General features: G+C 40.3%; 1 protein-coding gene across 7 annotated transcripts in view; it reads right to left on the bottom strand.

Annotated features, from left to right (window-relative positions):
* The window catches only part of ATP10D (ATPase phospholipid transporting 10D (putative)), a 99,397-nt gene that overhangs the window by 34,287 nt on the left and 37,959 nt on the right, over positions 1 to 27,151 (bottom strand). For all 7 annotated transcript variants that reach the window (XR_012007101.1, XM_072774959.1, XM_072774955.1 and 4 more), the window contains 8 exons: positions 26,442 to 26,646; positions 24,401 to 24,486; positions 17,727 to 17,833; positions 17,309 to 17,440; positions 16,785 to 16,912; positions 16,411 to 16,663; positions 6,568 to 6,806; positions 100 to 288 (listed from right to left, as the gene is read on the bottom strand). Coding sequence is in view for 6 of the 7 variants with exons in the window: in XM_072774959.1 (XP_072631060.1) it covers positions 100 to 288; positions 6,568 to 6,806; positions 16,411 to 16,663; positions 16,785 to 16,912; positions 17,309 to 17,440; positions 17,727 to 17,833; positions 24,401 to 24,486; positions 26,442 to 26,646 (1,339 nt within the window). In the remaining variant the exon portion in view is untranslated. The remainder of the gene's footprint in view (positions 1 to 99; positions 289 to 6,567; positions 6,807 to 16,410; positions 16,664 to 16,784; positions 16,913 to 17,308; positions 17,441 to 17,726; positions 17,834 to 24,400; positions 24,487 to 26,441; positions 26,647 to 27,151) is intronic.

Here is a 27,151-nt window from a genome sequence, read left to right as displayed (position 1 = left end):
CAGTATTAACTATTATCTACATAACAAGGCCAGTGTAAGTGCATTCGACCCCAAAGTCCTCTTCTGGAGAATAGCCCTCCTTTGCATTAGAGACCTTACCTTTTGTCGTGGTTGGTTAGGAGCAGAAACCACTACTGTGTTGCAAATTGCCAATGCAATAAAGAAGTCCACGATGTACAAAATCTCCAGTGGTGGATTTGGGACAGGCTCCTCCAGGGGGGTAAAAAGCTGAGGTGTAATCTGACTAAACTTGTCCAAAAGCCTGGTGTCTGGTACCACATCTGTTTCCTGAAAACCCAAGAAGACGGAAGTGCTATTACAGTTCAGTATCTAAAAACAAGAGCTTTAAATTTACATGATAACATGAGAATTTATGAACTGTGAGATAGTTAACTTTCTTCTTCTTCTTTAAGATTTTATTTATTGGACAAGTGAGTGAATGTGCACGTGCACAAGCAGGGGGGTTGGCAGAGGGAGAGGGAGAAGTAGACTTCCAGTTGAGCAGGGAGCCTGATGTGGGGCTGGATCCGAGGACCCCAGGATCATGACCCCAGCCAAAGGCAGACGCTTAACCAACTGAGCCACCCAAGTGCCCTCCAAACTTTAATCTTCTAAAAAAGATTCAATATATATGGTGCCATGGGAAATGAGAATAGGAAAATAAGAGACCAAAAAAAAAAAAAAAAGGAAAATTCATTCAGGGCAGCCCAGGTGGCTCAGCGGCTTAGCACTGCCTTCAGCCCAGGGTGTGGTCCTGGGGGCCCGGGATTGAGTCCCACGTTGGGCTCCCTGCATGGGGCCTGCTTCTCCCTCTGCTTGTGTCTCTGCCTCTCTCTCTCTCTCAGGAATAAATAAATTAAATCTTAAAAAAAAAAAAAGGAAAATTCAGAATGCCTAATACGGATGGAGAGTACCTTGACTATTAACGTAAACTCAGCAAGAGACAGGAACAACACCTCCCACCAAAATCTAGTTGACTGTTTTCTTATTTTGAAACACACAGTTGCCAGAGCATCTGACAGCAACTGATGATTCCTCCAACAACCGAGGAGTAGCAACTCTTCTGTAAAGTCAGGACATTATTCATACCAGTTATTTTAACAAAATATCTTATGATTCAAATCACTGCTATTAATAAAAACAAAGGCAAAACAAACAAAACCCACCTCTTTCAAATAAACATTAGTATGAGCAGGTGAACATATTTAAAGAGCATTACCTAGTGATATACTAAAGACATTAGTGAGGGTTCCTCCAAGAGATTTCTGATCATCAAATAGATTTGGCCACTGTGCCCTGTGCCCTCCTCTTAAAGATCCTTGGTACAAATTAGCTCTCAGCAGTTACACTATTGAAATATATATATATATATATCCATTTCGTTTAACACAGTGCTTCTCACGCTTACTGTTTTAACAAAAGAATGTTGTAGTAGAAATCTGTTTATAATCCAGTAACATGTGGACAACTGCTTCAGAAATTCTGCAGAGAAGTCAAAAGAGGGACTGACCATCTGCTACAAATCAAGTTTTCGCACAAGCGCCCCTGAATTGTAGAGGAGTCAGGGATGTGGTTGGTTGGCAAAGCATACTGACTGCAGGAAAGCCAGGAGAGGTGATTTAGAGACAGGGGTAAAATATGGAGATGTGAGATGCATGATATTAGACTCAAAAGTGTCTTATATTTTACAATGGCTTGTATTTTATGCTTAGGCATTTGGTGAGAACTAGCATAGGCCTAAGAAGAAAAAAACACAGGCTGAAAATTACATGGGCTTGGGTTCAGGTCTAGGCCCACTGCACGCTAGCTGGTGCTTCAGGCAGCTTGCTTAACCCTCCAAGCTTCATTTTCCTCTTCTGAGTAATAGTAAAAACAACACCTCCGTCAGAAGGCGGCTGTATAAAGTGAATGAGATAATGATGTGATACCAGCACAACAGGAACTTTCAGGCAGGTTACCAGGCTCATGATGGGTCCAAAACATCTGCTGTCACAAAGTATTCTTAAAAATATATACATATATATATTTTTTTTATTTTATTGGGGGGGAAGGAAGGTGAGAGAGAGATGGAGGAGAGAGAGAAGTGGGGAGAGAGAGAGAGGGTGAGAGCACAAGCATGAGTGGGGAAGGGCAGAGGCAAAGAGAGGAGCGGGCTCCAGCTGAGCAGGGACTCGATCCCAGGACCCTGAGATCATGACCAGAGCCAAAGGCAGATATTTAAGCGACCGAGCCACTCAGGCATCCCTGTCATGAAGCATTCTTAAATTATTTCTATTTAAATACATCCATATCCACTGTGACTTGGCTAAATTTGAATCTGACTGCGGTTCGGTGGAAGTCATAGGCACTAATAACTGATGGGTGTTCACTAATGATGAGTCAGCCACGTTTCCTCATGAATCCCACATACACACTAACACTGAGCCGGTGCCTGGGCCCTCAGTTCCTCAGAGAATAATCCTTCCCTCTACGACCTTCTTGCCAAAGTGAATAGAAGAGAAGGGTAAAGTCGGAGAGACTTCTTGCTCACATAGGGTTTAGTCGGCCAAGGGATGCTGGGGAAACCAGTTACAGGATATCTATCAAGGTCTCTGATCACACTGTGATCTACTGCTTGTGAGATTCCATGGGTTGGAAAATATTTCCAGAGACATCGGTCTCAGCATGCTAATACACAGTAAGCCCAAAACCAAAGAAAACAAAAACCCCAGACAAACCAACAAAAACACCAACCATATAACCCACACTTATTTCAGAATGGAAATCAAAAAAGGTTTCAATTAAACAGGTTTCTTCATTGCAGCTCTTCTCAGGGAGTTTCATGGCTTTGGGATTCTTCAAGAAGAGGCTGGTACGCGCAGGCTTCTCAAATTACATTTTTTAGAGATGTCTGTTCTGTGGAACACATTTGGGACTGTGTTCAGACCTTCTAAGTTTATGGTGGTTTCATTGCATAAATCTCTGCACTGACTGATAACTGGCTCCAGGACATAGGGAGTCTACTGCATTCCAAAATCAATCTAAGGCAAATGAAAGGTTTCCACCTTTCGCCTTTGTGGTAAACACCAGTGACATAAGTCAGTCTCACAAATTAAGTATAAATATTTTTTAAAATCCTTGTATGATAAATCTATTTTATTTAGAGGTAGAAGTCTTTTTTTTAAGATTTTATTTATTCATACATATAGCACCCACAGAGAAAAGCAGAGACACAGGCAGAGGGAGAAGCAGGCCAGGGAGCCTGATGTGGAACTCGATCCCAGGACCCTGGGATCACGACTAGAGCCAAAGGCGGACGTTCAACCACTGAGCCACCCGGGTGTCCCCCAAAGAAAAGGTTTCTATTTCAAAGAGGTAAAATGAAGCCAGGCCTTGGGGGCCTCAAATCCCAAGAGGTTGGCATATTTTTCCAGCAGCCTGCCAAGGATCCTCGCTCCCCGGCTCTCAACTTGCAAAGTGCTATCTTATAATCTTCCATTTCCAGGTATAACAGGTCTCAGGGTGCTCTCAAGCTGGTATTCCTAACCTGGGCTCCACAGACAGGCTTTGGGAATTGTAACCAAAATCTTTACAGATGCTAACTTTTCAGATCGAAGAATCTATAGCTTCCTCAAAATAATCTTTAGTCTCCAAAAAGGGTAACGTCAACTTGTCCAGAGCAAGAGTGAGATGATCTCCTATTTCAAGGAACACAGACCTCGTTACCCTATATATAATAGCATGGTTTTGGGATGCCTGAATGGCTTGGTGGTTAAGTCTGCTTTCCGCTCAGGGTGTGACCCCGAGGTCCTGGGATCAGGTCCCACATCGGGCTCCCTGCATGGAGCCTGCTTCTCCCTCTGCCTGTGTCTCTGCCTCTCTATCTCTCTCTCTGTGTCTCTCATGAATAAATAAATAAAATCTTTAAAAAAAAATAATGGTGTGGTTTTGAAAACACAAAAACCAACCACACCGGTGCATCTATCCAATCAGAATGACATACAGCCTTGAAGTCTAGGGCAAAAAATGAAAATGAAATGGACTGAGTGGGAAGACTGAGCCCAGTAAGCCGCTTCGTGTAACAGCCTCCAAAACTACTTCTTGAGAAGGGACACACGAGGCACTGAGCTAATTGCTGAGGACTCAAGAAGAAAGTTCTTGCTCCCAAGGAGTAAATGGCATACGTCAGAGGCAGAAACAAGGCCTGTGTAATGAGAACCAAGGACGGGGGTGGGGGGTGGGGGAGATGCATACACAGAGCTCAGAAGCTGAGAAGAATCTGGGAAGTCTCCAGAGGAAGAATATTTAGGGGACACCCAGGTGGCTCTGTTGGTTAAGCAATGGACTCTTGGTTTCAGCTCAGGTCATGATCTCAGGATTCTGAGATCAAGCCCAGCATCGAGCTCTGCAGACTGCTTGAGATTCTTTTCCTCTTCCTCTCCCCTCTCATCTCCTCCCTCTCCCAACGCTTGTGCACAGGCTCTCTCTCACTTTCTCTCCCTCAAATAAAAAATAATAATAAATTTTTAAATAGGAGAAAGAATGTGTAAAGTAGTTTTACAGGAAATAAGTATTTCAACAGATTTCGTAGATGGAGGAAGGTTGCCAGTAGGGAGAATAAATCGTAGATGGAGGAAATGGTACAGATAAAAGCACAGACTTTAAGGAATAGCATTTCTTCTAAGAAGATTTTGAGTCTAAATCAAGAAACTGAGAGGGTGGGTGTGGCACAGCCCCAGTCGGTTGCCAATGCCCAAGTAAACATGAGTCAACACATGGTAACTTCATGTGGGTGGAACATGTAAAAGAGGAGTAGAGGAATAGATAAAAAAGAAAGAAGAAGAAGGAGGAGGAGGAGGAGGAGAAGAAGGAGGAGGAGGAGGAGGAGGAGGAGGAGGAGGAGGAGAAGAAGAAGAAGAAAAAAGAAGGAGAAGAAAGGTATCTATTTCTGATATAGCCCTTTTCATAAAGATTTTATTTTCATGCCCACCATTTGCTTTGACGGGGATGGACCTGGAGGGTATTATGCTGAGTGAAATAAGTCAATCGGAGAAGGACAAACATTATATGGTCTCATTCATTTGGGGAATATAAAAATTAATGAAAGGGAATAAAGGGAAAGGAGAGAAAATGAGTGAAAATATCAGTGAGGGTGACAAAACATGAGGGACACCTAACTCTGGGAAACAAACAAGGGGTGGTGGAAAGGGAGGTGGGCGGGGGGGGGGGTTGGGGTGACTGGGTGATGGGCACTGCGGGTGGCACTTGGTGGGATGAGCACTGGGTGTTATGCTACATGTTGGTAAATTGAACTCCAATAAAAAAATAAAAAAAAAATAGATTTGATTTTCAAGTAATCTCTACACCCAATGTGGGGCTCGAACTCACAACCCTGAGATCAAGAGTCACTCTATTAAGCCAGCCAGCACCCCTTTCTCTGACATGGCCTTAAAGTGAGTGCACAGAGGAGGCTGTGTGCATTCTTTCCTTTTTTTTTTTTTTCAGAAGCTGGAGAAAACTTAAGGCTACATGTTTGGAATAGTCCGGACACATGGCAAGGATACAATAGGAGGACAGGTTTGATGTCTTCAGTGCCACAGAAATGAACTAAAGAAGTTGCACTGGGACGATCACCCTCGTTGCTGCAATGTTCATGGGCAACTCTGAAAAAAGAGCCAGGAGAGCCCCCTCAAGGCCCTCCCTGGACAAGTGAGGCCACTGGAATCCACTCGGCTCACGTCTGTGACGCACTCATTTCAATACGGAAGATAAAGTCCACGCACATACACGGATTCCCCAAAGTGCATTCGTTGTTGCTGTGCCACCTCCTTTAGAGGTCGACCAGTTACTAGCCTCCCGGCTGGGAAGCCTCACTGCGGTGCAACACAAGACTTCACGCAACGTGGAGCCCGATAAAGGTTGCTACGCTCTTACAAAGGCGATTCTGAGTGCAGCAAAACCTGTGGCCTCTAATTCTTTCGCAGAAGTACTGTTCCTCTTTCCTACCTTCCACGTGGCCCTCTACATTTTCCTGCAGCAAAAGGGTCTGGCAGTGGGTGTGACTAAGTTTCCCAAACTTCCCTCCAGGAACCCAGTAACCCCAGCTGAGCCCTAAAACAGAAATATCAGAAAGGGTCGCTCTGAGGGCCTGGAGAGGGGAAGGGAGCCCGGGTGCTGTGGCATGGGGGGTGGGGGGAGGACGCAGGGGGTAAGAAGGCTCTGGAAGGTACTCGAATTCCTTGCGATTCAGACCCCCTGCCCAATCTGTGAGGTAACCCTGCTAAGCTGGGCCCGCACGGCCAGGGAGCCCCGCTCCTCAGGCCCAGGCAGCCTTCTTCGGGCGCAGACGTGATGGGCCCTGACCAAAATGCCATGCTTTTCCAGAAATGCCATGCTACCTCTCGCCGCTGGATCGGCCCACGAATTAGGAAGTCGTGCCATACGATGTGTGGCCAGGAGGCTGAGCTGCGATGACACAGTCTCTTCAGGTAGGAAAGACAACCGTGTTCGGCTCTGTCACGGTGACGAGCGTGTGCTCTCAGGACTCGTGACGGGTGTGCAAAATCCAAGTCACGCGTTCACACTTACCATGGGGCTGCTGAAGGCAGCCTGTCTGGAGCGGGGCACTTCACTGGCTCCTTCTCCGCTGCCCGGAGCTCCACCGCTCCCGCCAAGAGGACTCCAGGGTTTACTCCCCAAGGGCCCGTTAGGAACCGTCCTGCAGCTGGGGGCCCTCGCTGTGGCCGTAGTGCTGACGGAGCCGCTCGGCGTGTCTGCGGAATCTTCATCCTCAGAGACAGCTTCCTGGTAGGACTCTAACCTCCTGGCTGGGAGAGAAGAATCACACTGGGTCATGACCTGAGAAGAACCACTGGCACGCTGAATCTGTCAGGCAGTTCGTTCAGCAGCTACTTCACACCATCGCCTCCTCCCTTTTCAAGTCTGCCCTCCAAACTCCCCTCAGCAGATTCCCTTAGTTCAAGAACTTACCTCCTGGAGAAAAGGAGCAGCCATCAGAAGGAGTTCCCTTCTTCCCTCATCATCAAATCTACCAGCGTGTCCACACCTGTATCCAAACTCTGTCTTCCTTCTCTTCCTCCTCCTCATGAAGTTTCAAATTCGAGGCTCTCTCCACTTGTCATGGGCCTCCCACCCCTCTGGCCTTCTCAAGGACTTCACTCTTATAATTCTCCCTTTTGGGCTTACCCCAATCTCTCCTCAACCAATCTCATGGCTTTCCGTCCCCATCTGTCCTCTGACACTACTACTCCTGGCAAGGTCGCCCGTGAGCTCCACATGACCAAATCCAATTACTGCTCATCTGTCCAGATCTTATGTGCCCTCTTAGCAACTTCCAACAGAGGGGACTATTCTCTTCTTGAAATGGCTCTTTTGATTTCTCCGACGCTATGCATACTTGTTTTTCCTCCTACTTCAATGACTGTTCCTTCTTAGTTTCTCCTGCTGTCTTCTCTCCTCAGCCCTCCACACTGGGTTGCTGCAGGAGTTTTTTTTCCCTTCTCCACCTCTGTACTCTTCCTCAGTAATATCACCTGGTCCTATATTTGAAATATCATTTCATATGCACATGACTTCCAACCCTGTATCTTCAACTTCTAACTGGAATCCAGACTCCTGTATATATCCAGCTCTCCACGTGATACTTCCAGTTGGCTATCCAGTGGGCTCTTCAAGCAGAGACCCATATGGCTCACTCTCTTATCTTTCTCAAGTCTCTTATCATGTCCCTTGTCAGCAAAAATTTGCCAGATATACCCACACTACTGTAAATCCTACTTCTGCACGTACCATCATCTATACACTATCAATCTTGTTTTTATTTTTTGAATCGTCCAGTAGACTACAAACTCCAAAAAGGCAGTTTTGTCTATTTTGTTAATATGATATTTTGTTAATATGATACAAAGCAGAGGCTAATACTCAATAAATATTTGTTGGCTAAATAAATAATAAATACCTTAAATTTGATATGGCCAATAAAGAACTCTTCCTCACTTTTCCCTCAAACTTACACTTCCCCTGGCCTTCTCCATCTTTCTAAATCACACCTAATTATTTACCTACTTACTTATGCCAGAAATCTAGGAGTTTCCTTGAGTCTTCTGATCTTCCCCAGCCCCCATATTCAAACCATCCCCAACAGCTGTCCATTATTTATCCAAAATATATCTCAACTATCTCGAACTCTCTCCATCTTTATTACCTCAGTCCAAGTCATCATCATCTCTCAACTGGACCAGTACAAATAGCCTCATAACTGGTCTCCTTGCCCTTCTGCATCCCATTCCTCAACCAGTAGCTAGAGTGATCTTCCTAAAACAGAGCAGAGCAGATCACTCCTGCACACAACTTTCTCTATGTTGGCTTACATAACTCAAAATGATCTGACCTCTGCTGACTTCTCTACCATTCTTGCCCCTTCTTCTTCCACACTTCTACCAAAGTCCAGCCTCACTGGCCTTCTTTTCTTACTTTGAAAATTGCCAAGCTCATTTCAGCCTGAGGGCCTGGATATGATCTGCTGCCTCTAACTGGTAGGTTTTTGTACCTGAACTTCAAGATTGTTATTCAGATCTAAGCTCTTGTCCCCCTACCAAATCCAAAGTGCCTTCCAATCCTTCTATGTCATTGCATTTTAATTCTCTGAAAAGTACTTTTCATTATTTTCTTCTTGATTTAAGAATTAATTTATTTGCAACTATTTTCTACAACAGAAGCTCTGTGAGAGCAGGGTCCCTGGTCTGTCTTGTTTATAATTATGTCCAGAGTCTGGAATACACAGCAGACATTCAGTAAATATGTACTTGCTGAACTGCTAGCTGTCTGTATTCAGGCCAAGTCTAGCTATTACATATACAGTATGGCTTTTGGCAAGTTTATTTATAAAATAAAGAATATTTGCATATCCTGTTTTAATAGTTTTTACCTATATGTTTTGAGGACAAAGAGAGGCTAAGAGGCAATGTGGTGATTCTGAGTTCTAGAACCATCTCTTCCAAAAACTCAGTGTCTTCTAGGAAATTGCTTAGTCTTTCTGGGCCTCTGCTTTCTTATTGGCAGAATGAACAACTTGGATTTAACGACTTTAAGATCCTTTTCCAGTTCCATAAGTTTCTTTATATTCTCTACCTAAGCAATACAGAATGCCTCCCTGTATGGCCTCTCAGCTTCAAAAACCCATCCACTTGAGCCCCAAATATACTCAAGTTCTCCATTCTCACATGTACCCTTGCTCAGAATATCCATTTTCTTCTCTATTTACATAACTCCTCAACATCTTTAAAGGCCAGCTCCTCAGTGGTGACCTCTGAAACCATACTGGCCGTCCTCATTCACTTGGGCCTCTGCAGCTTCAATGTACTGGATGTACTAAATGTTACTATGCACCGGGCATTTGTCTCACTTAATAACCCAGAACAACCCCTTTGAGGCAGATATCATTAATAATTCCATTTTAGTGATAAAAAAAATCAAGCTAATTTTCCCCATCTCACAAAATAATATTCATCAGTCTTACATCCACTTCTACAAAGGCCACAGCCAATGCTCAGAGCCCTCATGTTATATTGTTTCTAAATACAGCCACATATATTAATGTGTATTATTCCTTGTCATTTTACATCAATATCGTCTGCTTGATTTCAGTGAGTCCATGCTTTGTAGTTTAAATATTTAATAAATGAATACTGAATGAATGTATGAATAGCACATGAATAAAATGTCCCTAGCATCAAGGGAAAGTTGTGGTGTAGATACCTAACATTTATTGAGTACCTTCTTTTCATCAAGCATCTGTTTAGGTCCTTTTATAAACTCCTATATCTCCCTTTTTCATCTTAAACGTGAGGCTACCAAGTAGGAACTCTAACTGCTCCACTTTGTAGCTAAGAGACGCTAAGATCCAGAGAGATCTTTGACCATGGACATGGTACTCTGACCACAGTAAAACAGCTAAGCGGAGGTAGAGTTGGGATACGAATTTAGGTCTTCCTGACCCCAAAGCCAGTATATGTATCTACTACATCCTATCTCCTTAGCAGTCATCTGTATATTATAGGTTAGTGCAGTGATTCTCAAAAAAAAAGGGTGTATTTGTCCCCCAGCAAATATTCAGCAATACCTGTACACACTTTGGTTGTCACAACTGGGGGAGGAGCACTACTGGCATTCAGTGGGCAGAGCCCAAGGAGGCGTCTAACATCTTAGAATGCACAGGACAGCCCCCGGGACAAAGAATAATCCAGCCCAAAATGTCAATAGTGCTGGGGTTGATAAATCCTTGAACAGCTAAAGAAATTTGCTGGCGATGTGGTACCCTTTTTAAAATAAATAATTGTAGTATTACAAAATCTATAGAAACATAAAGGCTTGTGCTTCAGGAAGTTCTCCTAGCCATCATTAGGGAAATCAATCATCATGCAACTGTGTCATTAGTAGAATGCCAGACAGCTCAGCCCTTAGGACAGGACAAACTTGCTCAATAAACAGGACTGAAAGAGTGGCATCAAGAACACATGGAGTAATCTTTAATCATTTTTTAAAAAAAACTACGAGAAGAAAATAAACCAATAAAGTTATAGTTTGATTCAGAAAACAAAGCTACTGGAGTAAGACTCTGAAAATTTTTCAAAAATTGGGTGTGAGAAGACAAGGCTTTTATTTATTAGCATACTGATAAACAAAATCTACCCAAATGATCACGAAGACTTTTCACAGGTCTCTTAAAGCAGATACTAATTCGTTCTGTGAATGCCTCAGAGTCGGGCAGGAATTCTTACCTTCCAACTCACAGGAGAAAACACAAAGTTTGTAGTCTTTCCTTTGTCTCAAGATAGGTACTGGGCTAGACATGAGGCCAACTACTTTATTTCTCTTCCTTATTTAATCCCTAGTCTTCACTTCCAACTCCACCTTCAAATATCTAGCTACCTCTTCACGGCCTGTTACTTACATTTATTTGATATCTGGGGGAGGTGAGCAAGAGTCTATGGAACAGGAAGGTTATCACACTTTTCAATGTGCTCCCCAAAGGGCCAAAAACACTCATGATTTCTCCCAACTGTTTCATCCTCATATCCTCTAAACATTTTGCTATGAACTAATCCCCTAAACATTGCCAGCGTCCCAACTTTCACCTGCTTGTAAACAACATGCTCAGCTAAGCTTCGTCCAACTGTATCATCCATGTATCCTTGATACACAAATCTTTTATTCTAAGCTAATTCTCTGTGCATTTCCAGCATTCCAAAAATGTCTTGCCTAATATCCTTCTAGTGTGCAAACCTTGATCAATACTCAATTTACTGCCCAAACTGCCTGAAAAATCAAAACAATACGCAGCAAGAACACTGGACTTTAATCTTATGACACTAAATAAGTTATTTTTATGTTTCTATGTCTGTCTTCACACTAGGCCATATGCTCCCCAAAAGATAAATCTATTTCTTATTTTAACAACTCTAATTACAACAACAATAGCAGCTCATACTTATAAAGAACTTATTCTGTGCCATGCTCTAAGTGGCTTTTCATGAATTGTCTTCATGAATAATAGTAGATACTATTATTGAGGCTTTTCATTGAGGCCCAGAGAAATTAGATAACTTGCCCAGAGTCACTCAGCTGGTAGGCACTAAAGATGGGAATCAGACTCAGGAGGCCTGATTCCAAAATCCTTGTTCTTGGAAACTACTAAAGGCTACCACCATGTAAATCACATTCACAAACTGTGCATCCTAAGGGCACTCTCTAGACAAACTCAAATTGAGAAACATTCTACAAAATCTCTGAAGAGTGCCCTTCAGAACTAGGGTCTTCCAAAAATAGAAAGCCTGAGAAACTGTCAAATCTAAAGGAGTCTAAATGATGACTGTCACACAGTCTCCTGAATGGGATCCTCAGAAAAAAGGTACAAACTGAAAAAATCTGAATAAAGTATGGATTTTGGTTAATAATGACATATCAATATTAGTTCACTATTTATGACAAATGTATTATATGACTAATATAAGACATTAACGACAGAGGAAACTGGATAGGGCAGCATTATGGAACCCTCGATAGCATCTCTGTAACTTTTCTATAAATCTAATACTATTCTAAACTAAAAGGATTATTGTTAAGAAAGACACTCTCTTCCAGTAATCTTTTAAAGAAATGTCTTTTAGGGGCACCTGGATGGCTCAGCGGTTGAGAGTCTGCGTGGTCTCAGGACCCCAGGAGTCCCGGGATTGAGCCCTGCATCGGGTGCCCTGCATGGAGCCTGTTTCTCCCTCTGCCTGTGTCTCTGCCTCTCTCTCTACGTCTCTCATGAATAAATAAAAATATTTTAAAATATGTCTTTTAAAATTTTAATATGCACACAAATCACCTGGGAATATTGTTAAATGAAGATTTTAATTGAAGCTTTAAAGAGGGGCCAGAGATTAAGGCACACCCAAGTGTTGCTGATGCTGCTGAGTCCATGGACCAAATCTCTAAGTTGCAAGGTTTTATTTTTTTTTAAGTTTATTCAATTAAGTAATCTCTACACCCAACATGGGGCTTGAACTCACGACCTCAAGATCAAGAGCCACATGCTCTTCTAACTGAGCCATTCAGGTGCCCCTATGCTGCAAGATTTTAAAACATCAAAGGGTATCATCAAATGTGTTTACTGCATAAGTGCAGGGGCTATTTCCTAGCAGCAATGTTCTTTATGGAAGGATCTCCTGGGTAATGCTTTTGCCCCCAAATCATGAAAGTTTAACCCATTTTCATTTCAGTGAACATAATAGGTCTTGGGTTAAATTCTGGAGAGAATTAGCCCTACTATTCCCTCCTTCATCAATCAGAATGTGTAATACACGTCCTTGTTTATAAAGCATTACAAAAAAGAGAACAAGAGCTCTACATGTACCTATGGCAGAGATCTGCTCACAGGCAGAGTCGGCACTTTCTAGAAGTAGTGCAACACCCATGGTCCACAAACAGTTTAGTCAAGGTAGCATAGGATTCTTTGTCACTTGGTACTGTCTCTGCATAAGGGGCTACAGAAGAGCAGCCCTCACTGGACACAAGGGTACACGCTCAGGGACTGGGGTGGGGAAGGACTGGTATTAGCCCTCTTAACTGCTACCAATACAAAAAATAATGCAGTGCTTCCCATTGTATATTTTGTGAAATGTTATTACATTACTACTATACGATATTTCTTGAAAGTAAGGCTCTATAGTTAAATATTTTGGAAGACGCTAATCTCACAAATGGGTGTGAATGCTTAGCTACACTGAGGTTCACTGTAGCACTGCTTACCACAGTAAATGACAGCGGACAACCTAAATTCATGGCGGATTACTGACATGAATTTTGGCAATTGTTATAGTGCAATATAGCATAGCCTCTAGTAGAATTAGTAGAGAATAGAAAGGTGGTCATGATGAAGTCTTACGAAAAAATGGTTATACATGAGAGACTCCTAACTCTGGGAAACAAACCAGGGGTTGCAGAAGGGGACATGGTGGGTGGATGGGGTAACTGGGTAATGGGCACAATGATGTGATGAGCACTGGGTGTTATACTCTATTTTGGCAAACTGAATTTAAATAAGAGTTTTTAAAAAATGTTTTAAAAAGAAATACGGTTATAAAACCAAAAGCACACCATGATGCCATTAAAAAATATATATATACTAATGTGTACAAGAAAAAGACTCAAAAGAAATGCACAAAAATGTTGACAGTGGTCCTGTTTGGTAGGGGTTAGTGTTGGCTTTTAAATTTTCTCTTTAGTTTATCTGAAATTTTCTATAATATTGCTTTTGTAACAAAAATACAACAAAGAAGATGAAACACTACAGAGTATCATCATATCCAATATGACTAGCTATTTTTTATAGTTATATAGTAATTATGTGATAGTCAACATTTTATCCTTCACATTCACAAGGAATAGCAAAACCTGGCTTAAAAAAATACATGTGCCTAGGAGAAAATACAGTGTATTTTTTAAAATTTTGGGCCAGGTGGGATGTCTAAATTTAACACTACTGTCAGAAATTATAATCTTCATAATCGTATTCATAATAACTGACAAGATTTAATAAACATATAAAAATTCTGACAAGAAGAAACCCCCTAAGAGACCACGCTGGATGGAATTCTAAGATGGCCCTCAAAAGTTTCTGGTCCCCTTGATGGACACACCTTCTGAGTACGATAGGGTTTCACTTATTAAATCATGTTATGTGGAAATGTGGAAGGATTTTGCAGATGTCATCAAGCAGCTAACCAGCTAAATCTGAGTTGAACTAAAAGAAGACTATCCTGGGTAGATCTGACCTCAGCAGGTAAAAAGAAGGGTCATAGTACTTCTGCAAAGTCAGAGAAATCTCTAGAAAGCTAGAGATTCTGCTGCTGGCCTTGAAGAAGCCAACCGCCCCACTATGGAGAGGTCACATGTAAGAAGTGGTGGGCCACCTCTAGTTGCTCAGAACACAGTTCCAGGCTGACAGCAGCAAGACAGCAGGGACTTCAGTCCTACACCATTAAAACTCTGAATTCTGCCAAAAACAAGAGAACCATGAAGAGGACACTAAGCCTCAGATAAGATCACAGTCCCAGCTGACACCTACATTTCAGCTTGGTGACAGACCCTGAGGGAGGATGGAACCATCCCACGCCCAGGCTCCAGCCCTACAAAAGCTGTGCCATAGTATATCTGTGTCGTTTAAAGCCACTAAAATTGTCATAATTTGCTATGTGGCAATACTCGTCATATACAGAAGGATAACATCACAGGGTCAAATTATTTAATAACATTTAGTTCAATACAAGTGCGCAAATGAAAATGGACACTGGCTATGGACAGCCTAAACTCGACAACAAGCTAAACACCAGCCCTGCCCTGCCTTAATAGATAAAAATCTTCCTACAGATTACTGAGAAAAACTGCTTTGTAAAACAGGAAAAGGAAACAATCACTTTACCAAGGAAATTCAAATGGCCAATAAACACATAAAAAGTTAAGCATCTCATGGCTAATCAGAGATAAAGTAAGACAACAAAGTGCTGAACCTACAAAAATCACACAGATTAAAAGGAGTAACTTCATCTCATTATGGTTGTTGTGAAAAGCAGGTATTGTTTTTCTGGTTTGTGGGAATGTAATTAGCAATATTTTAGAGGTAAATTTTATAGGATCTATAAAAGTTTTATGTGTGCATACCTCTGGAGCCAATAATATCACTTCTAGAAATGTAGGTTATAAAAATAAGATATGTACAAAAATGCATATTACATGAAGAATTTTATTTTAAGCTACATGAGATTAAGGGACTTGTGCCACATATTAGGGGCTCACAATATATGTTGAATGAGTGATAATTGAGTAAGTTGGCTGCAAGTATTGTAATAATAGCAAAGTAAGCCTGACCACATACAATGCACTATGTATTATGACTTGGAAACAAAGTCCATGAGATACTGTTGAATAAAAGAAGCAAACTGCAAAAAAAAAATATTAAACATGTTCTAAAGTATAAAAGGGAAAATGTGCAAATACATATGTTCACATATAAAAGAATATGGAGAATTGTATATTCATCATATTGTTAATGGCAGTTAACCCTCTAGAGAGTAAGGTCTTTAATTCATTAAGGCTACTTTAGGGATCCCCTCAGAATTATTTTCATAGAAGTGCACACTCATTTTGTAAATAACTAAATTAATGAAGTTCAGTTCTTTTTTTTTTAATTTTTTTAAATTTATTTTATCATAGTCACACAGAGAAAGAGAGAGAGAGCAGAGACACAGGCAGAGGGAGAAGCAGGCTCCATGCATCAGGAGCCCGATGTGGGACTTGATCCCAGGTCTCCAGGATCGCGCCCTGGGTCAAAGGCAGGTGCCAAACCGCTGCGCCACCCAGGGATCCCGAAGTTCAGTTCTTTAAAGAAAACTTGTCATTTGTGTATCTACTCCCTTAGCCTCAGAAGTTTAGCTCATCATATTTGTTCTTAAACTAAGTGTTCCTAACCATGAATCAATGGATATCTATGGGCTAAACGATGTGATGAGTTAGAGAGAGGCTATGGTCCCTCCCTTTGGAATTATTTTCAAAATATTTCTTAGGGAGATGGTCCACAGTTTCATTAGATTCTCACAAGGATCTATAATACTGTATTCTCACCCTACCTAATCCCCAATCTTCTACTACTAGTAGTAATTTACTTTGCAATCAAAGAAACTATGGCAGTAGACTCCTTGACTCTGACCTACTAGTTTCGGAAAGAACATGGAAGCTTAACGCCTGTCAGGGTGAGGTAAGTACCTAATGCTTAAATATAGCACCTCAAAGCTAGAATTATCAAACCTTTAAGTGGGTGCCAAAAAAGACCAATCTTAAGGTTGGTTTTCAGAGAAACCGAACACTCACCATTTTCTTCATGGCAGTAATCAAAGCCTGCCACACTACATCTTCGGAAAACCATCTTATTCTCAGTGAGAGTTCCTGTCTTATCAGAAAAGAGGTACTGAATCTGTCCAAGATCCTCGGTGATGTTCAGGGCTCGGCACTGAACGGTGGAATCCATTTTCTCATTGTAGAAATCCACATCACTTTGAATAAAATATATCTGTCCGAGCTTCACAATTTCAATGGAAACATAGAGAGAAATGGGAATCAAGACCTAGGAGGAACCCAGTAATTTAAAAAAATGTTAGAGAGGGAAAAGAAAGTTTGAGAAACCAAATATAGCTGGGTAAGTAACAAAGATCTTAAAACACTCTGGTGAGCCCAACAGAAATTACCTGTAACAAAATGATCATGGTCCAAAACATATAGAATCCTGCCAACACCGGTGATATGATATGTCCATCAGGCTCAGGGATATTAAAAAATATTATGTTTTCATATTTACTCAACCAGATTCCATGACCTTTAAAAAACACACAGACATGAAAAGGATGCTCCATATATATTGTATAAATATAGAACTTCACTCTTAAAGAGGAGTAAGAGTATTGATTTTGGTTCAACACTAACTGTTTATTTTTTAAAACAAACTGAAATTCAAAAGATTCCACATTCTTCCGTCTCTGTCTCTCTTTAAATCCCTTCCCAGGTCCCTTTCCTACTGTGGCCACATTTTCCTGAATATAAGCAAATTAATGCCTTTCAGATCAAGGAATGAGAAAGATAAAGATGTGAGGGAAAAAATTAGTGGCAAATAAAATCTTTGCAGAAGTTGAATATTCATAAATTGAAAATACAATACTTTTAAATAAATATCTTGCTGCCAAGATGTCAGTAAAAAAAATCATGTTTTACCTACCCAATGCACCAGTTAAACACATCACAAACAAAAGTAGGACACACCAGAGGACATCTGTATTTGCTCTTCTTTCTAATTTGCTGCGCTTATACCTTGGACCACTGTTGTTCAGCATTGCTTTGGTTTCGTGGCCTACATAGGTAACATGTCAGAAAATGTGCAAATTAAAGCCAGGTAGCAAATACCATAGTTTTACATCTCTGTGGGAGGTAATTTAATAAAGTTGCATAATACATTTTGCTAATTTCGTTTGCTTTTGTGATCCATTTAGAAAAGCAGAGACCAAGGATTAAGTTTATTAAGACAAAATTTCCTTCCTGCTTTTGCAGACTGCATTTTGAATAAAAGGAAAATGTTAACTTGAAAAAAAAAAAAACACACAGAGGAGACAACAGCGAAAATCAGAAGTGTAACTAACCTGCATAAACCACAATGCCCACAACGGCCTCTGTGTTTCTAATGGTGCATCCTCTAAGTAATAAATTTTCTTTACTGAGACCCACGCGTTCTTTGTTGGAATGTTCTCTGTAAGAAAGACAGCATTCATTTTTTAAATAGCAAAAGGGAGGGGAGAAATAGCAAAAATGGGAATGTAAAAATAAAAATCATGGATATTGAGTTTTCTGGACTGAATATTAAGTCAAGCAGTTCACAAGAATGGTTTCAAATCTCTGGGCCATTTATTCTATTATTTTGCTTTGGCTCAGAAAAAGATGCAACAAGTTTTAACTGCCAATGTCTTCTATTACTCTCTGTCCACTTCTAGTTCTACAGAAAACTCAAAAATAATTCCAAATAAGGAACTGCTACTCTAGTACGAAATATAGTTCAGAATAATTTGGTAACAGACAAGGGAAAAATCCTTGATAGAGTTAGGAAATTACCATTTTCAACCCGGATGGAATCAAGGATTATTCTAGGCCATGGTAACCTGGGGCAGCTAAAATCAAGAGGTGGCAGGCTGATGAGGAATTTTATAATGAAAGGATAAGGTCGACAGTGCCAGTCTTAACAGAACTACCAAGGGGACCAGGGACATCACAGGCCTCCAGATGGCATGGAATAAGAAGCATGTGTGTCCGTCCACAGGATCCTTAGTCAAGCCTCTATAATAGCAAATCGACCTGGGGATGACGGCATCAAGAGATCTGTGAAGCCTTTGAAATTATATGCAATATTTCCTGCATGTACGCATGTGCATGGATGTGTTTTGTAGAAAGAGAAACTATTTCTTTCATCAGATTCGAAGGTGCCTCTGGGACCGTTAACAGGAAGTCAGAGGGTCAGAAAACAATGTTCACTGCCACCACAAGGACACAGTCTGCCAAATACGAAGTGCGGTAAGCTGCAGGCAATGACCTGGTTTGTTCAACAAATGGATGGCACAGGGGCACAAGGAGAGGCAGGCAGGACTCAACTCAGAAGGAGGCAATCAGCTCAGTCTAGAAAGAGGGGTAAATCCTATCAGCTAGATGACCTAACCTCTTGGGAGGAAAAATTGAGACACATCAACCAAATGAAACGGGCCAAATGAGACCTTGTTCTCATCCTGGTTAGGATACCCAGACTACAAAGACTTTTTTGAGGTAACTGAGAAACTTGAATGAAAACTAGGTACTAAATGATGTCTAGAAATTATTCTTAATTTAGTTGGGTGTGATAATGATGTTACGGCCCCGGTCCTTTACTGCTACGTATTCACAGTGAGGTATTTACAGCAAAATGCTAATGGGGAAGGAAACAGGAAGATAACTGAACAAAGTTGGCAAAATTATGAAATAGTTAAAACGGGGGAGAGCCCATTGGTGTTCATTATATTTTTCTTTCTGCTTTTGCATGCTTGCAACTTTCTGTAATAAACAGTTTAAAAATTACCAAAGGAACTACTTGTTTCACTTAGGATTGTGGCAAAAATACAGAGAAAAATAACTGGACACTTTTTAAAAAATAAAGATTAATGTATTTCACCTATTTTGAAAATGCCCTTTTAATTTCAACATTAAAATTAGACTGTTTCCTAGGGAATAGATTTCACTCAATAAGTTCTTTCTTCTTTTTTATACATGTAGGAAAACTGTCACCGTATCTGGTATCCTTGCTATCTGGAATTATAAGGGACAGGAAAGAACTCTTCAAAGAAGATTTCATACAAAGGACAAAGAATATAAGATTTGTCACTTCACTCCTATAATCTGTAAACACCTTATTCTAAGGGTGCAGGTCTATATTCTTTCAACATAAGGGGTTTAATGTACAACCACAGAGTCCAAGTCAGGGCTAGGAGTGTAATTCAACTTTCTGGTTTTACGGATGAAGAATTTAAGTCCCAACATTCACATTTCCATGTAGTATTCCCAGGCAAGCACCACACAATCCTCATCAATATAGCATTTTCATTATCCCTAGAACCTTTATAGGAACAGATTTAATATACAACGACATTTCCAAAGTTCCTCAGTAAGATTTAAGATTTTTTTCCCCCTGGGATCCTTATTTTCCACCATTATATCACTCTAGGTTACTATCATTAGATCAAAGCCCAACTTCCGTCATAAGTGCATCTGCTCAAACATTAAACAGGTCTTGCACATGACAGGTATATATTTGGCACTTATGACGTGGGACCTTTGGATTCTACACGAAGCTCCGACTGTCCACGTAGAGCTCTCATCCACTGAAGGAGCTGGGTAACACCTGCTGTGTGCCCAGCACTCCCACTCGGATGCTGGGAATAGAAAAACACACACAGTCTTGGCTTCTGTGGTTTAAGGGGAGGTGGGGGATAGAGGAATATCGAAGTGTAATATAATTATTATAGATAACAGGATACAAATCTGATATTCAGCATGCACTGTGGGCACAAATAGGGAGAAAGGTCTACCTGAGAGTGAGATGGGAGAAGTCACCATATAGAAAGTGAGCTTGAGAATCTCCATTTTTGTCGATTTTAGAAAACAGACCACAAAGCAGGAAAGGGATAAGGAGTTAGTTTAGTGGATAAAAATAATTGCTCATAAAATCACTGTATCTGGGATCCCTGGGTGGCTCAGCAGTTGAGCGCCTGCCTTAGGCCCAGGGCGTGATCCTGGAGACCCAGGATCAAGTCCCGCATCGGGCTCCCTGCATGGACCCTGCTTCTCCCTCTGCCTGTGTCTCTGCCTCTCTCTGTGTGTCTCTCATAAATAAATAAGTAAAATCTTAAAAAGAAAAAAATCACTTTATCTCTCTGGGCTGTCTCATTCAGTGCTTCCCTGCAGGTTGCTAAAGACAGGTCTCAGAGACCCGGGGAAGTCCAGAATCTGAGGGAGGGACAGGACACAGAGAGCGCCTCTTGGTTGTGGATTCCTAGAGGAAGGCAGTTCCAGGGGTCAGCCCAGGCTGAGCAGAAAGTAAGGCACCACACCTGAAGCAGACAGACATCAGAGGAGCCCATGGCGGATGGAAAAACCACAGAGCAGGCAAAGATGGCATCAGGGAACCTGGAAGCAAGCAGTAATTAGGAAAGCCAGGAGGTGAGTGGGGCCCTAGAACTATGTAAGGGCTTAGGGCGAGACTGAGTACCCACAACAGCAAATGGTGTTCTATTATGTCTGTTAAGAAAAAGTCATGTCTGATGTGGATGAAGAGAGAAAGAGAGAGACAGACAGACAGACAGACTGATAAGGTAGACCAGGACTCCAGTTCCAGAAATTGGGTTAAGGAACTCGCTAAGTTGCTTTCCCTTGCTGTAATTTAAGCTTTTCTTCTCAAACAGTCATATACATCGAGTCACATAGTATATATTCTTTTCCACCTGGCTCCTCTCACTCAGCGTGAGAGTCTAAAATGCACCCATGCTATTGCATGGAACACTGGTGAGTAGCTGAGTAGCACCCCACGGTAGCACCCCACATTAAAGATATCCGATTTGTTTCTCCATTCACCTATTGATGGACATCTGGGTTATTTCCAGTTTGGGACTCTCACAAATAAAGCTGCTGTGAATGTTTGTGTGCAGGTTACCGCATGAAGAAATGTTTTATTTTCTCTTAGGTAACTACCTAAGAGTGGAATGGCCAGATCACAGAGTGAACACCTGCCTAAACTTTTTAAGAAACTTCCAGATGTTCGTTAAAGTGGTTGTACTTTGGGGCACCCGGGTAGCTCAGCCAGTTAAGCATCTGCCTTCGACTCAGGTTGTGATCCCAGGGTCCTGCGATCGAGCCCCACGTCGGGCTCCCTGCTTAGTGCAGAGCCTGCTTCTGCTTCTCCCTCTCCCTCTACCCCTACCCCCCCAACTCAATCTCTCTCACTCGCTCTCAAATAAATAAATATTTTTAAAAAATAATAAAGTGGTTGTACGTTATATATCCCACAAGCAGGATCTGGGCATTGTAGTTCCTCTACACTCTTGTATAGTCAGGTCTGTTGAACTGTAGCAGTTATAGCTTTGTGGGTTTTTTTTTTAATATTTAATTTATTTATTCATAGAGACACAGAGAGAGAGACTGAGACACAGGTAGAGGGAGAAGCAGGCTCCACGCAGGGAGCCCGATGTGGGACTCGATCCCAGGTCCCCAGGATCACACCCTGGGCTGAAGGCGGTGCTAAACCGCTGAGCCACCCGGGCTGCCCAGCTTTGTGGTTTTAACTTGTATCTTTTCATGTCGCTATTTGTCATCTACATAACCTTTTCTGGTGAAGTGTCTGTTCACATTTTTTTTGGCCATTTAAAAAAACATATTGTTTGTATTATTACTCAGTTTTGAGAGGTCTTTACATATTCTGAACACAAGTCTTACAACCGATACATGCATTGCAAATATTTTCTTCCAGTCTATGACTTATCTTTTCATTCACTTAACAGTAGCATGGAAGAGAAAACAGTTTTGATTTTGACAGATTCTTTTTTGCATTTTTTTTTTTTTGTCCTTTTATGGATTGTGCTTTGGGTGTTGTGTCTAAGAAATCTTCGCCTAACCTAAGGTATCAAAGATTTCCCTTACATTCCCTCTATGTTTACGGAGCTTCTAATCTTAGGTTTACATTTAACCACAGGCTCCAGTTTTAGCTAAGTTTTTTACACAGTGAGAAGTATGGCTTGAAGTTTATTCTTTAGAATATGCACATCCAATTGCAGTAGCATCATTTGTTGAAAAGAGGAATCTTTCTTCACCAAATTGCTTGTGTATCTTTGTTAAAGGCACATTTACAGATAACAAAAAACCAGCTGTGTGGGTCAATTTCTTTCATCTCTTCTCATCTACTGGCCTGTCTTTAGGCCAAAATGACACTAACTTGATTATTGTACCTTTAAAATAAGTTTTGAAATCAGGTGGAATTAGCCCTCCCACTCTGTTCTTTTTCAAAGTTGTTTTAGGTTAATACAGGTCCTTTGAATCCTCACAAAAACTTTTAGAATAAAGTTGTTGATTTCCTTAAACAACAACAACAACAAAAAAGAACAACAACAACAAAAAAAAAAACCCTCCAAAACCATGCTAGGATTTTGATTGGGATTACACTGAATCCACAGATCAATCTGGAGAAAAACTGACATCCTAATAATAACTGAGTCTCTCAACCCATGAACAACGTGCATGCATCTCTCCATCTATTTGGGACTTTAATTTCTTCTCCCAGCAGTGTTCCATGGTTTTGAGTACACAGGTGTTTCACATATTTTGTCAGAATTATCCTCAGGTATTTCATTTTTTTCTGATGCTATTATAAGTTACATTTTGAAAAATTTCAACATCTGACTGCTTATTGCTAGTATATAGAAATACAACTGGTTTTTGTATGTGGATCTGTATCCCACAACACTGTTAAACTCACTTATTAAATTCCTGTAGATTTTATCAGATTTTCCACAAAGAACATGAAACCATCTACAAATAAAACACAGTTTTACTTCCTTCTTATTTGATAGCTTTCATTTCCTTTTCTTGCCTGACAGCGTTAGCTAGAACCCACAGCACAATCTTGAATAAAAGTGCTAAGAGTAAATATCCATGTCTTGTTCCTGATCTTAGGGGAAAAACAATTAAAAGCATTTAGTCTCACACCATTAAGTATGATTCTAACCGTAGATTCTTCACAGACGTCCTTTATCAGATTGAGAGAATTCCTTTCTCTTTCTAGTTTGCAAGAACAGAAATTAGATTTTGCCAAATGCTTTGCATCTATGAGATGATCACTTGGTTTTTCTTTTTCAATTTGTTGATTATGGCTTGTTAATATGGTAAATTACATCTTGTGATTTTCTAATATTAAACCAACCCTGCATTTTTGGGATAGGTCCCACTGGGTCATCCTTTATACATATTGTTGGATTTGATTTGCTATAATTTTGTGTAGACTTTTTACATCTCTGTTCATGCAGAATATTGATCTTTCCTTAAATGTCTTTGTATGCTTTGGTATAGGATGATTCTGGCCTCAAAAATGAGTTGGAAATCTTCTCTACCATCTTTTCTTAAGATCACCATTAGGAAGTAGGTCTGTCTCCCCTTAAAAATCAGGAAACTGAAGATCAAAAAGAGTAAATAACTTGGTTCAAGACATAAGGCACTTATGTGGCCAAAGCCAGGCCTGAAATTAGGTAAGACCTCAAATTCTAGCTGCCCTCACAAAAGGGATATACATGCTGCGAGAAGTCTCCAGAATGAACACCACTGTAACTTTCCATATTTTTTTCTTACACATGTTCCAAACACTTGGCTAACTTTTGCCAGCCAAAAACATCCACTTGACACTCTAATTCTGCAGCAGGACACTATCCTATCATGTCCCCTAGGTTGCCAGTTCTGTCCACACACCCTCTTCCCAACAACATGTCTTGGGCTTAATATGGAGCTCACGGAAAACATTCTTACACTACCAACAAAGATTTTACAATTATTTTAAGAATGAGCTTGTGTTGTTGTTTTTAAAATATACATAAGTAAATATTTACTAAAGGATTAAAATAAAGCTAATCAGTGGATAGCTAAACACATGGTCTCTGGGGATTTAACTTGGATATACAGACACAAAAATTTTATTGACTTAAATATAATTGCAATACACAATTCCACTCACAACAACAAATGTAAGTCATGTATCACTCACAGATAGCCTCGGAATCTGTTGAGGTCATTGTTTGGACTTTCACATTCTATCTTACTGGAGAATTTCTCTGGATCAACTTCAGAGTCCTAAAAAATAATAAATAAATACCTATATATATATATATATATATATATATATTTTTTTTTTTTTTAATCACAACACAAGAATAATTCAAAGTCAAACCCTTGATATTTAAGTGTTTACCCTTTCGCCAGCTCTTAAGATAAAACTAATGCATCCTTACCACAAAATCTAGGTCACAAATTGCCCAAATAAAGAAAATGATGATAAAAGTACAGGCATAATCACAAAGGAGTAAGTGGGATCAGGATGGTCCTAGAACATTAACAGACATCTACAGGTGTTGAGAAGGTCTGAATCATACACGGGAATCCATGCAGGACTCTGCAGAGGAAAGCTTCTACTCCTACAGCAGGTACTCTGTTAGGTAGCAGGCACTGAACACCTAAAAATATTGTTCTTTAATCATGCAGAGACTTTCTGAGATTAAGCATATAAGTGAACATTCTGAGCACCTATACATTCATCCCAGCAAATTTTATTTAAAAACTTAAGCCGGACATCAGCATCTTAGAAAAATCTCAAATGGATTAAATGGTAACTTTAGAATGCTTGATGATACCAATGAGCAAATAAGCCAAGTGCTTTTGTAGAACACGTACAGATTCCCTAAGAATAAGCCATGTGAACTTTATTTCATTTCCTTGCTCTCATATGAGGCTTGCCTAATAAAAGAAATATTACTAATGTATCTCATTAAGTATTAACATATCACAGCAAACGTAAGGAAAATGTGAATTATATAATCATATGATTTGACTGGCTCATCATTGATTTTTTGAGTTCTTCTGGTATATGAAAATCCCTCTTATGTACTGGAAATATACTATTTTTTTCTTTACAATTTCATGAGGTAAGTGCAATAATGAGTTCTAATTAATAGAGAGAAACACACACAAAGAAGATCAATACTTTGCTACAGGTCTCCACACAATCAAGTGTTTACCAACAGGATGCAAACTAGGTCATGGGATTCCAGAGCGCTGACCCTTAACTGAACCCTAAGTGTGATGATTAATCAACTGGCATCACCCTCAAAGTAGGTACTTAGTAGTATGTGAATAATAGAATCTCAAGCTGTACAAGATTTTTACCAATGTCTTAGTTACATAAATGCTCGCAAAAGACAATGACAAGCTGAGAGGCGTATCAATCACAGGATCTAAAATGAAATCCAGACACAGAAAGATGGTCCAATGTTACATCAGATGATGAAATTTACTAAAGATCAGGACATTTATGTGGCTAAAACACTTTTTGGTTTACAAGTATAAAATGGAAGAGATCTGACTTAACAGTTCAGTTTTTAAAAGACTATTAAATTTTAAAATACTTCATCTCAAGTGCACCCAGACAGATGGAAGGGAAACAGATATGTAAGCCCTATACATGACATTTTTACATATATTGCTTCATTTGCATCTCACAGCAACGCTATGAGACGGGCATCATCATTTCTATTTTAAGATAAACTGGTGGATAAAATAAATGACTATCCCAAGATCACACAGTAATTAAAGAGCAGAGTAGGAATTCATTCAAACTCATGTTAATAATATAACTTCGAATTTCTTGTTTCCCTCACTATGACATGTGAAGCTCTGTGGCACGAGAAGTTACACAAGTCTCAAAAGGTCTGCGTATAGATGCAATTATAGATTTTTACGGACAGAAGGTGATTAGTTCCACTGCAAAATAACTTTTCCAAATTGCAAAACAATTCTGTTAGTTTCCTTTAATTCAGTTCCAAAAAATATAGGATTGTCAGACCAAAACGTGTAAACTTCAAAGTCATTACATCCTATTATCTCTAAAACACTTCCGCAGATACCTGCATATGGAGCAAGCCCTCTGGGCTTCTATTTTGTAATAGTAAAAATGAATTTAAAGATCTCTTTATATGTACCTGTGAAAATCTTCCAAAAAGAAAGTGTTCATATGTCACCAAGTGAGAATTTACCTGCTCTGCGTATCCCCGAACCACCTGCCTCTGTTTTAAATTGCTCTCTCCGTCAAGGCCAGAAGTCTCAATGTGACAGATTTTATCTGGATCAGTGGAAAAGAGTAAGACCATGTCGGCAGGAATAACCTCATTACACGAAAGGCGAATAAAGTCCCCAACAGCAACATCTTTCCAGCATTGGTCCACATATTTTTTCTCTTTCCTAACAATGGGGGGAAAATAAATTTAAAGAGAATATTAAGACAGAAACATACATAATCTCATTTTTTTAAGTTGGGTATAATTTAAAGCATGTTTAAAGCATTAGGGTGAATTTTATTTTATTTTAAATTTTTATTTATTTATGATAGTCACAGAGAGAGAGAGAGAGAGAGGCAGAGACACAGGCAGAGAGAGAAGCAGGCTCCATGCACCGGGAGCCCGACGTGGGATTCGATCCCGGGTCTCCAAGATCGCGCCCTGGGCCAAAGGCAGGCGCCAAACCGCTGCGCCACCCAGGGATCCCTAGGGTGAATTTTAAAAGGGAAGCCAGAGAACATCTAAATTCCAGAATTTGCTTCACCTGAAAATTTAGTTATTTAGCTAATAAAATATATTTCTCAGCTGTTCGGTCCTATAAGATTTTGAACTACGACGCTGTTTGAGGATAACTCTGGAATAAAATTAACATTTGATGGGTTCATTCACGGGTAACACAATTCCTGTGT

The sequence above is a fragment of the Canis lupus genome, chromosome 14, assembly GCF_048164855.1.
Source record: "Canis lupus baileyi chromosome 14, mCanLup2.hap1, whole genome shotgun sequence".
Classification (NCBI taxonomy): domain Eukaryota; kingdom Metazoa; phylum Chordata; class Mammalia; order Carnivora; family Canidae; genus Canis; species Canis lupus.
Note: the sequence above shows the minus strand (reverse complement) of the source record. Positions and strands in the feature narration are given on the sequence as shown.